Source organism: Neodiprion fabricii, chromosome 2 (genome assembly GCF_021155785.1).
Source record: "Neodiprion fabricii isolate iyNeoFabr1 chromosome 2, iyNeoFabr1.1, whole genome shotgun sequence".
NCBI lineage: Eukaryota > Metazoa > Arthropoda > Insecta > Hymenoptera > Diprionidae > Neodiprion > Neodiprion fabricii.
In genome coordinates this window covers 24,353,921-24,370,624 of record NC_060240.1, presented here as the reverse complement: position 1 = coordinate 24,370,624, position 16,704 = coordinate 24,353,921, and the positions used below count along the sequence as shown (strand labels likewise).

The following is a 16,704-nucleotide window of genomic DNA, read 5'->3' as shown; positions in this document are numbered from 1 at the left end:
AAAAGTTCCCCCCTTTCGAAAAATTTTTTTGAGCCCAATTTTTTGTGGTCGTTTTTTGGGTGATTTTTTAACCACGATTTTTTGCCCACTTGCAAATCCTTGCAGCCAATGGTTGTTTTTTTGACACGCAGACACTGCAGCGCGACGTTTTAATTAATCTTATTCAAATGAAGCATACATTTTTTTGTTATACTTTGCATTTTATAACGCAATAGATACGAATCCTTGTTTCTTTGTAACTATATACATTATCATTATACATATTTTTTAAAGGGAAAAAAACAACAATTTCCTTCGAGCTACGTATTAAAGATTCGACGTACGCCACGTCGTGGAATTGGGTTTTAGTCATTTTATTATATTTGGATAGTAGTGATTGCGCATGCTAAAGATATTCTCACGTCTCCCGCCTCTCTGCGATCATCTGCGAAACTGAGGGCCAAGCCATTATGTCAGCCAATCAGAGAAATTTTTTCTCCCTCCCATCAGGATCATTTTTGAAATGAAGGAAAAGAAAGAGAAATGAAAGAGAGAAAGAACCAGCTACAAATTTTTTATGCAACAACAAATATAACAGTAGATGCTACTTGTCAAATTTAATCGAATAAATATTCTATAATTTAATAATCAATATGCGAGCGAAATTGACATGAATTTTGACAACTTTTTTTGTTTTTTCAATTTTTTGGCGACTTTTGGGGCGCAGCTGAAAAAAGTGAGTATTTTATCGACTCTCAAGCGTTGTGCCTCAAATTTTTTGATTCCTCACCTGCAGGCATCTGCGGTGATCGGTTTTTATGGATTTTTGTTATCTGTGAGTGGCAGTTAGATGTATATGAGTGTCTGTAGAATATAATGTGTTTGATCATTGTGCGAGTGGTAAGAGAAATTTTCTCAAGTTGACTCATACACTGTAGAATATATTTGACTCAATTTCTTATTTATCCCAATTAGGCAGGCACTACTTTGTTTCGTCTGTCATATATATATATATATATATATATTTTTTTCTCTACTGCTTCGTATAAGACTGTCCATAAACTCTAGCATTATTTGTATCGAACATTACTTAACGTTGTGTCGTATCACAATACATAAATAAAGTATGAATTTTTCACATAGTCGGAAATCAAGTTCCAAGAATTTCCACGATTGCTATTTTTCACCACAGTGTTAAAGATCATGGACCGTCTAATGCTGGTAGATATCTTATTTTATATATGAGCAAATCTCGTGTAAAAAGTAACGTGCAGGAAAAAAAAAATTAAACAATGCTTACAATTATTGGTATTCAAATGGAGCAAATTTTGAATTGAAGGTAGAAGACAGGTATTTAGTACCTGGATATTATGTGTTGTGACGTCCATGTGTGACTGCAGTTGATTTCTAATATAATTTATTTTATTAATTTACTCAAAGAGGACGAAAAGAGATCTTCATTTTGTTTGAACTTCTTTCTTTGCTCTTTCAATCAACAATGCTGCTATCACTTACCTCCTTTGTTGCATCGAGAAATAATTCTTCCAGTCTAATTAAATACTTATAAACTTCAAAAAACGTTCTTTATTAGCCATATAATTTAATTGTAATAACTAAATAAACCCGATATTGTTATATTTGTTTTCAGTCCTGCTTCAAAAATTCGATACAGAACGTGAAAGTTTGCGATAGGATATTATTAGAATAGGAATCGGAAACACAATAGACTCATTATTTGTACGGTACTTTTTATTCCTATTCTATGATATTCTTCAATACCTGATCGCCGTCTTTCATATGTATCTTGTCAAACTTTTCAAGCACGGTACCTCTAGCTATTATATTTATGTTCGCGAAAAAAATTATGACTTATTTTCAGCATACGCATTACAAATTTGCGTTCCAGTTATTTTTGCTTTGCCTAATTAGCCAATATAAGCGTGACTCTGCGTGTGACTGTGAGTCTGTGCGTGTGCGTGCAATAACGTATGTGAAAAACAACCGGATACTAATATACAGTTGCATTGCAGTGCCCGGAGACCCTCAAGACGTTAAAGCGACTGCGATAAACTCAACAGCCATTCACGTGGTGTGGAAACCACCACTAGCTAAGGACAGGAATGGTCTGATTCGTGGGTATCATATACACGTTCAAGAAGAAAGAGAAGAGGTATGTAATGCAAAATTTTTTCCAATAAAATTTCCCTCCATCGTGTAATACTTTTCAACATTTCTGATAAATCCTTCTTACTTTGATTCGTTCGCTACAGGGAAAAGGTTTCTTGAACGATCCCATGCGTCGAGAAGTTCTCGAAGACGTTTCGGAATTAAACATTACCGGGCTACAACCTGACACAAGGTACTCGGTCCAAGTCGCTGCTTTGACTAGAAAAGGAGACGGCGATCGGTCTCCGCCAGTCCATGTTCAGACTCCAGGCGGTGTACCTAACAGGCCGCAAGTGAATTTAAAGTATGTGTTTTTATTTTTCAATATTGAGTAAGGTAACTTCTAGCTTGCCAAAATTAATCAAGCCTACTAGACATCAATTATTTTAGAACTATAACAAAGCTGAAGAAACTTTGTAGATTCCTGCTTAAAAAGTCCGATAAGATTTGATAGATCACGATTTAGTGTTAAAGAATATCGTAAAATAGGATTCAGGGACGTGATACAAAGCGATAAATCTGTCATATTTCTAAATTCCATTCCATAGAATATTCTATCAGAATCTTTCATGTCCTATCAAACTTTTTCAGCAGGGCAATGAGAGTTTCCTCACACCCTCAGATACTTAAATATCGTACGTAATCAAGCCTGAAAGAAACCAGTATAATATTTGCATTGAAGTGAATTCAAATACTAATGCATTGATTTCTATGGCATGGAAATAAGACACTTTAAACCCGTTCTCCAGCCTCCACCCAATGTTCCGCCCTCGTTTCTTCAACCCGTTAATTAAACAATTGAATATAAAATGAAACCTAGAAAAGATAATATTCTGTGAACTTGAAATAAATAAATATCTCATTTCTCAGAGTCATGGAGAGAAACCCTATAGTCCTAGAATTGGAATGGGGCCGTCCAAGCGAGACTTACGGAGAACTTTTGGGGTATAGAATACGATACGGTATCAAGAATCAGACATTGAAGGAGGAATTCCTCGAGGGTACTCATAGAGATACTCATAAAATCACGGATCTTGGTAAATATTTATTATCGGAAAGTTATTGAAAATGCAATTCTTTTATCAAGCCTGTCACATTATGTGGATAGAGAAGAATGCAGAGCTAGTTGAATCACTGTACCACAATGTATACACAGTGTTAGAATTAAACGCTCCATGAAATTTGAAATGAGCCCGCCGGATACTTGACAAATTTTTTTCGTGGAGGGTCTGCATTTTTTTCACCACACAATTGATATTACAAGACAATGTAGGTGCTTGGCCTTAATGCGACAACGTGTAATTTTTCTTACTTTTTGAGAAGAGCGAGGTGTAGATTACGAGTTCAGAGTCGCTGGGCAAAACCATATTGGTTTTGGTCAGGAAACGGTACGGAACTGGTTCAGTCCAGAGGATGCGCCTTCAGGACCGCCTACGAATTTGTCGTACCACTTTCAAACGCGGGATACCGTCTGTGTCACTTGGGAGCAGCCATCTCGTCACCATAGGAATGGTCAGATAATTCGCTACGATGTACAGTTCAACAAGAAAAACGACCACACAACAACAATAGATAGAAACACGACGCAGACGAGAGCTGTTTTTACAAATCTCGAAGAGAATACGGAGTATGTTTTTCATGTCAGAGCCTACACGTCGAAGGGTGCCGGTCCCTTCTCTGAAAAGATCACAATATTGACTGAAAAAGATGTTGGAAGAGCTCCGATGTCCGTCAAAGCGGTTGCTACTTCAGAATCCAGTGTCGAAGTGTGGTGGGAGCCTGTACCTAATCGGGGGAAAATAATTGGGTACAAAATTTTTTACACCATGACAGCCGTCGAGGATCTTGACAAGTGGCAACAGAAGACTGTTGGTGTTACGGAGTCTGCAAACCTAGTTAATTTAGAAAAATATGCTCAATACGCGGTCGCCGTAGCAGCGCGGTACAAAACGGGTCTCGGAAGGCTAAGTGATAAGGTCACGGTGAAGGTAAAGCCAGAAGACGTGCCGTTGAACTTGAGAGCACCTGACGTATCGACCCACTCAATGACGCTGCTATGGAAGCCACCGATAAGACTGAACCCAGCCAACTACACTATATCCTTCGATGCAATCAAGGAATTTGTTGACTCTCAAGGTATAACTCAGATCCAGGTAGTTCAGCGTAAACAAATCGTTGTCGATCCACAAACCACTACAACTACCGTAAACGAACTAGCTCCATTCACAACGTACAATGTAAATGTTACGGCGGTTCCTTCGGATGGGCAGTACAGACCCCCTGCCAAAATCACCGTTACTACTCAGATGGCTGCACCTAAGCCAATGGTGAAGCCTGATTTTTATGGAGTCGTCAACGGCGAAGAAATTCAAGTGATATTACCTCAGGCATCCGAAGAATATGGACCTATTTCGCATTACTACTTGATCGTTGTGCCCGAAGATACAGCAACTGCTAACAAACAACCGGACGAATTGACCGAAGATACGATATCGAACCTCGGTGGTAAACAGGAAAGGGAAAACGCGCCTTACATTGCTGCCAAGTTTTTGCAGAGGAATATCCCTTACACGTTTCACCTCGGCAGTGGAGGCTTATACGAAGGTTTTGTCAATAGGAAATTGGACAGGAACAAGCGATACAGGATTTTTGTACGTGCCATTGTGGACACACCACGAAAGGTAATTAATTCAGAAATAGAAGTAGAAGTATTAGTAGTTGAATTAGTTAGTTCATTATTTGTAAATATAATCTTTTGTATCATAGATGATAAACGAAAATTCTTTATGAACGATTTGTGTTTTTCTTTAGCATCTGTACACGTCGTCCCCATTCTCGGAATACCTGTCTTTGGACATGAGGGAAGTTCCTCCTGGTGAGCCACCAAGTAGGCCGAACCCTAACATTCCAGTCGATGGACATCCAGAAGTGTCCGTTACGAATAGCGGACAAGAACCAGGGATGGTTTGGGTGGTCGGTCCAATCATTGCAGCTCTTGTGGGCAGCGTATTCATGGTACTTCTGTTCGTTGTAAGAAAGTAAGTACAGCATATGTAAATCATACCAACTCACGACTAAATTTAATATAGCGGATCGGAGTAACATCCGTTGACCATGCGTATAATTCTCTTCCAGGCGCAGACAGCCCTGCAAAGCTCCTGATCAGGCGGCCGTCACTCGTCCTCTAATGGCAGCGGACATAAGCTCAAGCCACGCGCCTTCAGATCCCGTCGAAATGCGTCGACTCAATTTCCAGACACCAGGAATGATCTCGCACCCACCGATACCAATTAGCGAGCTAGGAAACCACATCGAGCGCTTGAAAGCCAATGACAATTTGAAATTCAGTCAAGAATACGAGTCGATTGAACCGGGACAGCAGTTTACATGGGACCATTCAAACATGGAAGTAAACAAGCCAAAGAATCGCTACGCCAACGTGATCGCGTATGATCATTCCCGGGTGATTCTTCAGTCCCTGGACGGAATGCTGGGATCAGACTACATAAACGCGAACTACTGCGACGGATACAGAAAGCAAAACGCATACGTCGCGACCCAGGGTCCTCTCCAAGATACGTTTGCTGATTTCTGGAGAATGTGTTGGGAGTTGAGGACAAGCACCATAGTGATGATGACGAAGCTCGAAGAGAGGACCAGAATCAAGTGCGACCAGTATTGGCCAACCAGAGGCGCTGACACGTATGGTCAGATGACGGTAACCATCAGCGACGTGCAGGAACTGGCCACGTATTGCATCAGAACCTTCCAAGTATGCAGGAATGGCTACTCTGAGCGACGCGAGATCAAGCAGCTCCAGTTCACAGCTTGGCCTGACCATGGGGTACCGGAACATCCTGCACCGTTTTTGCAGTTCTTACGCCGCGTCAAATCCCTCAATGTACCTGACAGCGGGCCGCTAGTGGTTCACTGCAGCGCCGGAGTAGGAAGAACAGGCTGTTTCATCGTCATCGACTCCATGCTGGAACGCATCAAGCACGAGAAGATGATAGACATTTACGGTCACGTGACGTGTCTCCGTGCGCAGAGAAACTACATGGTCCAGACCGAAGACCAGTACATTTTCATCCATGACGCACTGCTGGAGGCTGTGATTTGCGGTAACACCGAGGTACCGGCGAGAAACCTGCACTCCCACATTCAGAAGCTGATGCAACCCGAACTGGACAATATAACGGGAATGGAACTTGAGTTCAAAAAGTTATCAAACATAAAGGCTGACTCGACAAGGTTCATATCTGCAAACCTTGCGTGCAACAAGCACAAAAATCGACTAGTTCATATTCTTCCATACGAATGCACTAGAGTCTGTCTTCAGCCGCAGCGAAACATCGAGGGATCCGACTACATAAATGCCAGTCTGATAGACGGATACAGATACCGCGGTGCCTACATAGCCACTCAAGGACCGCTAAACGACACGACTGACGACTTTTGGCGCATGCTGTGGGAGCACAATTCGACGATAGTCGTTATGTTAACAAAGCTCAAGGAAATGGGTAGGGAAAAATGCCACCAGTACTGGCCCTCCGATCGCTCAATAAGGTACCAGTGTTTCGTGGTGGATCCAATCGCCGAATATAACATGCCGCAGTACATACTCAGGGAATTCAAAGTGACTGATGCACGAGACGGAGCGAGCCGTACGGTTAGACAATTCCAGTTCATAGACTGGCCGGAACAAGGGGTGCCCAAGTCGGGAGATGGATTCATAGACTTCATAGGACAAGTGCACAAGACGAAAGAACAATTCGGCCAGGATGGACCCATCACGGTTCACTGCAGCGCCGGTGTTGGGCGCACCGGTGTTTTCATCACCCTGAGCATCGTCCTCGAGCGTATGCAATACGAGGGTGTTGTCGATATCTTCCAAACAGTTAGAATACTCCGTACGCAACGTCCTGCTATGGTTCAAACGGAGGTGAGTTGAAACGACGATTGAAAAAATGAAAACTATCGAATTTAAGTTACCAACGATACCGACAATGTAAATCACACCTTTTCTTTCCAGGACCAATACCAATTTTGCTATCGAGCAAGCCTTGAATATTTGGGCTCCTTCGATCACTATGCCAACTGACGAGCAGAAACATGCGATCGAAGGGAAAGGCAACAGCAGCGAAATCACGATTCCGGAGATCAGGCGAGAATACGTCGTGTATAGAATTGCGAGTGACTCGTTGGTGAGTGTGAAAAACGATGTGACAAATAAGATATTAATATGGCTATCGATGACTGGCGATGGCTGAAACACATAGGATGTTATATTCTTATTTTACAGAGACTTATATTACGATCGTAGCTTAGTAAAATGTTAGGATAAGTTCCAACAAGTGTTTAAAAACAGTGACTATGTAGTTAGTGTTATAATGATTAGTAATAGTAAAAGCGAATGCAGGAGAAGCAATTTCGAAAGGAAATTTTCATTGTTATCGTTTTGTAGAGTGATGAGTGTCTGCGCTGTAATAGTAACGAAAAGAAGGTAAAGTAAACGAATTAATAAAACCAAGAAGAACGATGATTAATTAAAAAAAAATTTGATAAAATATTCGGTAGTTTACTAAAGAACAATTTTTACCGCGAATTTAACGATCTGTAGACAAGCGATAACTGGCGTATCGTCAATTCCACCGTTATTGTTAGGACTATATTAATACCATATGTAGAGTCTTCTCAACTGTAGTATTTAATATTGTCGACGTGATGAATTTAAAAAATTTAATTACATTCCAGCTTACAGTAATGACGTCCGATTGTGAGTCTGTCTAATTTTTCCCCAGTAGCTATCTACAACAATTAGTTAATATTTTCTAGATTATTACCCATGCGCGTTATAATCGCAGAAGCACGACGGATCGTTACAAAGAGATTGAATATCGGGCATTCCATGTCAAATTTACCCCTTTTTTCCCTCACCATTTTTGATTCGTTCCGCGATTTTTTATACGATTCTACCATTTAAAAAAGGCACCCCTGATTTTTTTCAAATTTTTTTCGCTAACCGTATTTTTTAAATGTTATTCAAACCCATTTCGAAAACGGTCGTTTTTAAAAATTTTAAAAAATTCTGAAAAATCTAGTTTCTCATTCCGATCACACCCTCACCTGGCCGATGATAGGCCGATTTTTTCTATTTTTTTTTTCTTAGCACTTTAAACATTTTCAACAAACGAAACTCTATCTTGCAACGGTATGCATTGAAAATGTTGTTGAAAATGTTAAAAGTGCTAAAAACAATCGAAAAAAATCGAACCATCATGGTCCAGGTGTCAATATGATCGAAATGAAAGACTCGATTTTTGAGACTTTTTGAATATATATATATATACGAAACGCCATCTTGAAACGTTATGAAAAATCTTCAAAAAGTCTCAAAAATCGCGTCTTTCATCTCGATCATATGGACACCTGAACCATGATGGTCCGATTTTTTTTCGATTGTTTTTAGCACTCTTAACATTATATATATATATATACGATATAAATAAAGAAATGAAATTAAAACGAATTGAAACCTGCGGAATTATACACAAATCAAAGAATGGCTTACTAAGTATAGCTATCGGAGTCGGACATATCTAAAATTGGGATATAGATAATTAAATTTTCACCCTACCTTGAGGGTAAAATTTTTTGAGCCCTTTTAAACCTTTCTTCGTCATATCTAGTTAGTTCAATTATATAGCATAGAAACTCGATAATGTTGAAACGACCATATTTCTACTGTATAGGAAAAAAAAAAGTAATAAAAATAAATAATACTAATAATGAGAATTAAATAAAGAAGAACGAGCATGCGAATTATACTTTAGACGAAGTGTAATAGTTATACTTCTAGCGTATGCTTCACACTCTACAATTACTATAATAGTGAGTAAAACGTAATAACATTATAACTCCTTGCAAATACATGAAAATTTCCATTTATCAACGGTGAAAATTGCCATACTGCCAAATCGACAATTATTAATACTATTATAAATATACGTATACATTATACCCCACTATGCACTATAGGTAATCTCCTGTTCGTATGAATTATCTACATTATTATTACGTTACATTATACATATATTAATGAATTGAAATTAGATATAATAAGCGAAACATTATACAAGCTTGGACTAAGACGGAAAGCCGTTAGTAAAAAAGTTGTCGTAAATAAATGAATGGTGTGAACGAGAAGAGTGAGAGATAGAAATATAGAGCGAGATAACGATATGAAAGAAAGTACGGTGCCTCTAACTAAGGAACGGTGCACGGTTCATTGGTGCACAATATTTGATGAATTATTATTTAAGTAGAACACTGTATGTTGACTTCATGTAAAGTTTACCTGCGCCCTCGATCACTATTTATAGCCCCACTCCACACACTGCAGTCTCATCACAATGACAAATTTTTCATTCAAAAATTGTACGATGTAGGCATAAGGATGTACGTATACGCGATTAATTTCTCACAAATTATCTTTAACATGTCTATATGCATATAAAGCGTTCTTTGTCAACTGTCAATAAGTTACATTTCCTATTTACTTCTTGGGTATTTTTCACGTATTTCCACATGTTTTAATACTCAACCACAAGATCCGTTTTTCTCCTCCAAAGCAATACGGCATGAACGTGATAGATCACGCGAATCAAAATAATCCAGGATATTCTTATCATCTGCTTTTTGCAATTCTACCTGCTTATCATTTTAACGAGGATATGCAGACCAGTCTTAAGGAAAAATATTCTAAAAACAGACTATTCGTTCGATTCAACGTCTTTAAGTTAATAGCTGTGAATTGTATTTCATTTTTTTTTTTAACTGTGTGCAGAATCCATAGGGAAATATGTAATATCAGTAGTTCTGATAGTTTCGAACTGAAAAACCACTATTAATGCGGAATTGTGTAAAAACCAATCAACTCAAAATAATTTTGTAGTAATTCATCATTTGCTTTCATTTTATTACAACGAAACTATTTGAAGTACCATGTTACACATTTCTCTGTACGTTTCGTATACTTCCAAGAAAATGAATGAGAATTTATGAAAAAATTCAACGATAAAAATACGTTTTGAGTATTGAGACAGTTAAATATAATCCATACATATACCGTCAACAGAATCTTCGCTGTGAAGTAAAATTTTATTTTACTACAAGTATTTTCTCATAACATGCCAGCTTGTATGAAAAAAAAAACGAATTTCCCGTATGGTCGGACCTAAAAATATGAAAAGAAGTGAAAAATATTCAAAAGTTTGACGGAAAAAGTAGCTCAGTTTACAAGGAAGGTACAACTTATACATACGTTAAACTATGTATAGAATGCCAAAAATATTCGCAGCTGATGTAACATCGTTTGTTTTCTTCATAGCATTCCAATTTCCATAATGAATGAAATTTATCTTTACATTATTTATTTTTTTATTTCTCCACATAGTGAAATTTTTGCAAGAAATTGTATAATTCTGAGTCAACAATCACGACAAAGTTCCTTCAAATTTTAGCTGGTGAGCTGTTTGTAAATAGCCTAACGGGTACATGAATGTATATCTTTATTCAGATCGAATTCTATGATCTCGTTTGTTGCTAATATACATTATAATAAGTACTGCTGACAATAATGTTTCAATGAAAAAAATTTAATTGTGCCTGTTAACATTTACAGTACTGCACCTTTATAGTGTACACATATGCGTACATTAGTAGATATAAATATATATACATATTTAAAGATAATAATAATTATGAATAAAAAAAAAAAAGAAACAATGCCCTCCAGGCTCGCGAAATTTTTTGGCAGCTTCTCTTTCTACTTTCGTTGTTCAAGACTGATAATTGTCATTACTATATAAATAAAATTCCTCGCGAAATTAGTCATCCACTTTGCAATTTTATTTTTCTGTACAAAACGATATATGTAATAATTTTGTTATTATCAACTCATCTTCTATCATTCCGACTTTGAACATTATAAACGAATTCCATATCTATACTATAAATCATCGTACACACACACACACACACACACACATACACACACACAAAAGTGATAATAAATGAATTACCAAGTGTGAATTGTAAGGGAATTAAAATGAAATCGTTGTCCACGAAACTTATTATTTAGTAATAACCGATTAACGAGGGCCAGGCTATCACATTTATGTGTACATAAAAAATGCACCGTCTATCATTGATAGCGTTTAATAGCATATAATACGTGTAGAAAGAATAACACATACATATATATATACATGAATACACATATGTATATATATTATGCATATTTTATCATTAATATTAATGATGATGATTAAGACGATGACGATGATATTATTCTAAAAGTATAGAATTATATACATACATAAACATAGTGCAGCTGATCGGATGAATATTTTCAAGACTATCAAGATACTACGATAATAATATACATATATATAGTTACGATTAACTGTATTTGACTTATCGTATCGACTGCACACCTCCCGATCAAGGTGAAAAACAATATTCGCGCAGCATTTAGAAAATATGATTATTTTAACACGCTTCTTTTATACTTTGTATCATCACGTTTTTATATATTTTTACAAATCAATAATCGCATGTTATATTTTTTAAGGGTTATTATCTATTTAGTTTACGTCGAGCAGCTGATATGCAGCCACATAGGGTGAGCTTTGAGACATTTTTAATGATATCTCAATATACGTTCCGAAAACCGCTCTTATACTTTTTCACAACCACAGAAAATAATTTTATTCATTAAAGTGAAATATATTTTTCTCATTCCTATCTCTTCCTCGGATTGTATTATACACCTTCAATGATTGTAATATTTTTTTGAAATTCCCATACTAGAATAGAGTTACTTAACATGCGGTGAGATTATGAATCTTGATTTTATTCTGATATAATTAAGATTTCTCAAAACTCACGTCTAGAAAACGTAATTCCATTAAAATATCTACAATATGAACAAATAATGAATTGTGTACGAATAGTTAAATGATATATGTTTTTGCATCAACTGCAAGTGTAGCATTTATTAAATGCATTTACCGTTTATCTGTATACAACAGTCCATTACCCATATATACTTATATGATATACAATATATTATATAATAATATCTATACATATATATATTTTTTTTACACATTTTTTAAATATCTTTTTCTTTGTAAACTTTTTTCTCATAATTACAACATTGTTTTATCGCCACCATATATTAATTAAATTTGAGTGTACGTTGTATTTTAGCTACCAGTATCGTTATAAATTTTAAGTTTTATTTATAACCCAAAGTGTTTCACGAATGCATGCATATGTAATAATGTGGTTTGTTGTATTCTTCTTGAACGATTGCGAAGATCTATGGGAAGCTGAATTTCATATCACGAATAACGAAGACACTGAGTATAATAATTCGTGGCATATAGTTAGTCAATATAGTAAATCACTACTGTATGCTAAAACTCTGAAATTTAACAGGATCGAAAACAAATTTAATCCCGAATGATCATGAAATTGCTTAGTCTTGGAATTATAAAAGATATACTTAAGGGTAATAATTGGCAAATATAATTTATAAAATTGTAATAAAGCATCTTGAAAGAATTAATATTATTTTTATTACAATCACTATTACTAATAGTTTCTCGGGTATAATTTTTCTATGAAATTTTGAACACGGAAATAAAAAGAAAGAGTACAACAGGCTGCGGTTGGCATACATGGAAAAAAAATGCCAAGTTACTAATTACAATTATTAACACACAAACACACACGCATACCCATACAAATCGAATATTATTGTATACATATATGTGTATATAATAGGGACAAACGTGAAAAAGTCTGTTGACAAAAAGAGATACCATGTATATATATATATACATTATGTATAGCCTCGTGGCATCAATAAACTAGCAACCAACATATTATGCATCTTTTTGTAAAATCAATTTTTATTCTGTCTAAAATCTGAAACAATTGTTTAAAAACAATGTATAAAATTTAACGGATATCGAGATAGGCTCAAAACTAGTAAGTTTTTGTACTTAGCTACTTGCAGCATTGGTAAAGATTTTTCAAGTGATTTTTTATGATCTTGACATCATTAATTTTTTCGAAACGGTTAATGATAATGGACATCTGTGCCAGGTGGAAAGAGAAGATCATGGTAAGGACGTAAAAAGAGGTATCCGTCTCGAGTAATTGTGCAGCTGTTGCAATATCCTTGGGTAGCAGCACCTGTGATCTGAAGTCTTCGTAATATACATACCAGAGCAGCTCAGCAGTCTTCATCACGGTACAATATGTGTATTCGGTCAAGTCGCTCCCTACGTTAATTCAAAAAGTTACGTCACGTCGAAAATAATCTCGCATCTAAACACGTTAGTAATGTTTTGAGTATATTATTGAGAATTTCAAATTACATTGTGACCAAACCGAATGAAGATAGTTAACGTCTTAAAAAGATGAAGAGTTAAAAAAAATTTTATATTTATCTGTGATCGACGAGAAATCATTGTGAATAATCACGTACACACAAATGTGCGAGAGTATTTATCAGGCTTAATTTTCAGATCTTACAACGCCTTTCGAAGGGAAATTAGAACTGAACGATTCTTTTTGTTATTCTGTTCTGTGATATAGCGGGTGTTATGACCGGTAAGTGCTAAAAGTGGTCCTATGTATAGACATAAGTTTCCCAAGCGCTGCAGCATCGAGACTAAAGTAGAAGAAACTGTAATTGAAATGCACAAGAACTGTACGTATGATGGGCGTAATCTTCGTAGCTTATAGCACTGGTATCCCTGTGTCACTGATTGTATGCAATGTTGAAGCTTGACTATCTGGTCAGTGACGTAGTTATGCCGATGAAACCAATGCGGTCGCCAAAGGGGCCCCTGAATCAAAGGGTCCCGAGCTAGGCACAACAAAAAATGATTTTTTCATCTAACTATTTTGCAACACGCCCTCAAGAAAAAGTGGCTCCACAACTTCACAATGAAAACAAGGTGAGCCCGCGCAACCCGACCTGGAGAACTATTCTTGAATATCTTGAATATGAATCGAACAATATTTTCTATTAAAACAAAAGAATTTCATCAACCATTGGATCAGTCATATCTCATTCTCTACAGGTCGCTTTTTTTGTATAGCGAATAATGACATGTACCGTATTATTGTGATAAATCGGTCAACGTTTGTTTTCATGGGCAATGGAGAGGGGGGGGCGGTTCTTCCTTTTGAGGCATCAGAGGCAAAGAACCTCAGGAACGCAAGAAAAGCACCAAGAAGAGCGTGTGGCCAACAGCAGAGAAATTACGAAGGAAATATTTCGTTTTTCAGCTCTAACTTTTTACTTGTTACTCGCGGCGTATTGAGACTGCACCCAATCGAATCCTCTCGCAAAATTACGTCGATATCGTGCATCAAAGAATGGATTCAAGCACTTTTCAAGTTCGCGAAACTTTTCATCAGAAATCCAATGGGGTTACCGTTACGTTTTTAGTAAGCAAAAAATGTTTTGTTTCAGAAACGATTCGTACGATTGTTTCCAAACCGATTTAACCCACAGAATACAGATAAGACCAACAGCAAAGAAATTACGTTGACTGAAATATATGAAAACAGTTGCTCTAATGGGCTTTGGCGCGACAACCGAAAATCGTCCTGCGCTTGCGCTGCCTGAGATGTTCCTATGGTAGAGTTGAGAACTTATTGCAGAACATCAGGGAGGTACCGATTTCGACATGATGCTGGCTGCATTCACCTTCCGAGTAACACAGTGCGCAATGGTGCGCTCAAGCCAGTACTCAGCCTGTGTGTACTTACCGACTTGTCAGCGATACAAGGAATTAGTGATGAGCATAAATTTCTTCCAAAATTCTTAGCAAAACAGTGATTTAATTAGAGTATAGGTACCCGAGAGAAGAATGTATACGTAGATCATAAATAATAATAGATCAGACGTAATAATGATGCAGAGACCAAAATGTATATATGTAAATGCGGCCCATGTACGATATTAATATGTATGATCCATTTACGATCAATACGTAATGCATACTGTAAATATGATGATTTTCCAGGAGACAAACTAGATTACCTACAACAATACTTTATAGTATGGAAACAGAAGACTTCTTCATTTCGAAATGGGATTCTATTCGACACGCGCTCGATGTATTCCATAACAATAATATTCATAATTGTTCCAACAACTTTTCATTTGCTCTCTCGATCTTGAATTTTCATAGGCATAGAATCGAAACGCTGTTTTAGCTGGTCGCAAGTGAAGCATCGACGTTGGGTAGAGAAGCAGAATTGGTTTCGAAAAGTGCTCGTATGGGAAAAAATTCAGAGTAACTGTAATACATCACGGATGCGCTAATTTTGAACGAGATGAAATGGATGCTTCGTATATGAGACAATATTTAACGCTGCGTAGTGGTTTAAAGACCTAGAAAGGTGATAGGGAGAGAAAGAACGACGCTTCTTAACACTTCGAGTGTATTTTAACACACATTTGAAAGATACGAGCGAAATTTTTCATCACCCAACTGTCGCAGAACGGCAGCGTTATTAGCCGACCCGTTCACTGAAGAATATATCTGCAGTCAACGGCTGACCATCGAAGGGACTAATCGCTTGAGTCTGGAATCGACAGGAGAGATAAAGTGTGTATTTCTTGCATGAAACGTGAAAACTAAAATCATTATACATCATATCATATCATCATACATCATACATCATACATCATACATCGTACATCGTACATCATACATCATACATCATCATACGTAGTATTACAGTTCGAAACCAAAGTTTGAATTTTCGGATGTTCGGAAAGTGACGTCACCAATCCAAAATCGGCTAGCCGAGTTCCTCAGTCGGGTAACAACCGCGCAGTAGAGCGGACGGATGAGAGTCGCGCTCCGCAAATTTCGAGTACCGGGTTCTCAACCTCACGGATCCCGCGCTTCGGGCCGCTACGTATTTCGAGTACCGGGTTCTCAACCTCCCAGATCCTGCGCTTCGGGTCCGCTACGCGGTGAAGCTCGACTTCCAGGATAAGCGCTCCGTGGTTCCTGGTTTACGTTTACAATAAATTATTTCAATTCGTTTTTCGCGCAAGCCGAAATTCAGTAACTGTCAGTCCGCTAATAAAATTTCTCGACTTCCAGGATGAGCGCTCCGTGGTTCCTGGTTTACGTTTACAATAAATTATTTCAATTCGTTTTTCGCGCAAGCCGAAATTCAGTAACTGTCAGTCCGCTAATAAAATTTCTCGACTTCCAGGATAAGCGCTCCGTGGTTCCTGGTTCATGTTTACAATAAATTATTTCAATTCGTTTTTCGCGCAAGCCGAAATTCAGTAACTGTCAGTCCGCTAATAAAATTTCTTGACTTCCAGGATAAGCACTCCGTGGTTCCTGGTGACGTTTACAATAAATTATTTCAATTCGTTTTTCGCGCAAGCCGAAATTCAGTAGCTGTCAGTACGCTAATAAAATTTCTATAACTTTATAAACT

General features: G+C 37.2%; 1 protein-coding gene across 12 annotated transcripts in view; it reads left to right on the top strand.

The window, feature by feature from the left end:
- Positions 1–13,098, top strand: part of LOC124176581 (tyrosine-protein phosphatase Lar) — a 458,827-nt gene extending 445,729 nt beyond the window's left edge. For 7 of the 12 annotated variants that reach the window (XM_046558053.1, XM_046558059.1, XM_046558056.1 and 4 more), the window contains 8 exons: positions 707–715; positions 2,010–2,149; positions 2,250–2,449; positions 3,016–3,182; positions 3,466–4,826; positions 4,957–5,183; positions 5,281–7,087; positions 7,178–13,098. In XM_046558053.1, the coding sequence (XP_046414009.1) occupies positions 707–715; positions 2,010–2,149; positions 2,250–2,449; positions 3,016–3,182; positions 3,466–4,826; positions 4,957–5,183; positions 5,281–7,087; positions 7,178–7,246 (3,980 nt within the window). In that variant the 3' untranslated portion in view covers positions 7,247–13,098. The remainder of the gene's footprint in view (positions 1–706; positions 716–2,009; positions 2,150–2,249; positions 2,450–3,015; positions 3,183–3,465; positions 4,827–4,956; positions 5,184–5,280; positions 7,088–7,177) is intronic. The other 5 variants (XM_046558063.1, XM_046558057.1, XM_046558062.1 and 2 more) reach the window with 3 other exon arrangements.
- Positions 13,099–16,704: the final 3,606 nt, after the last annotated feature.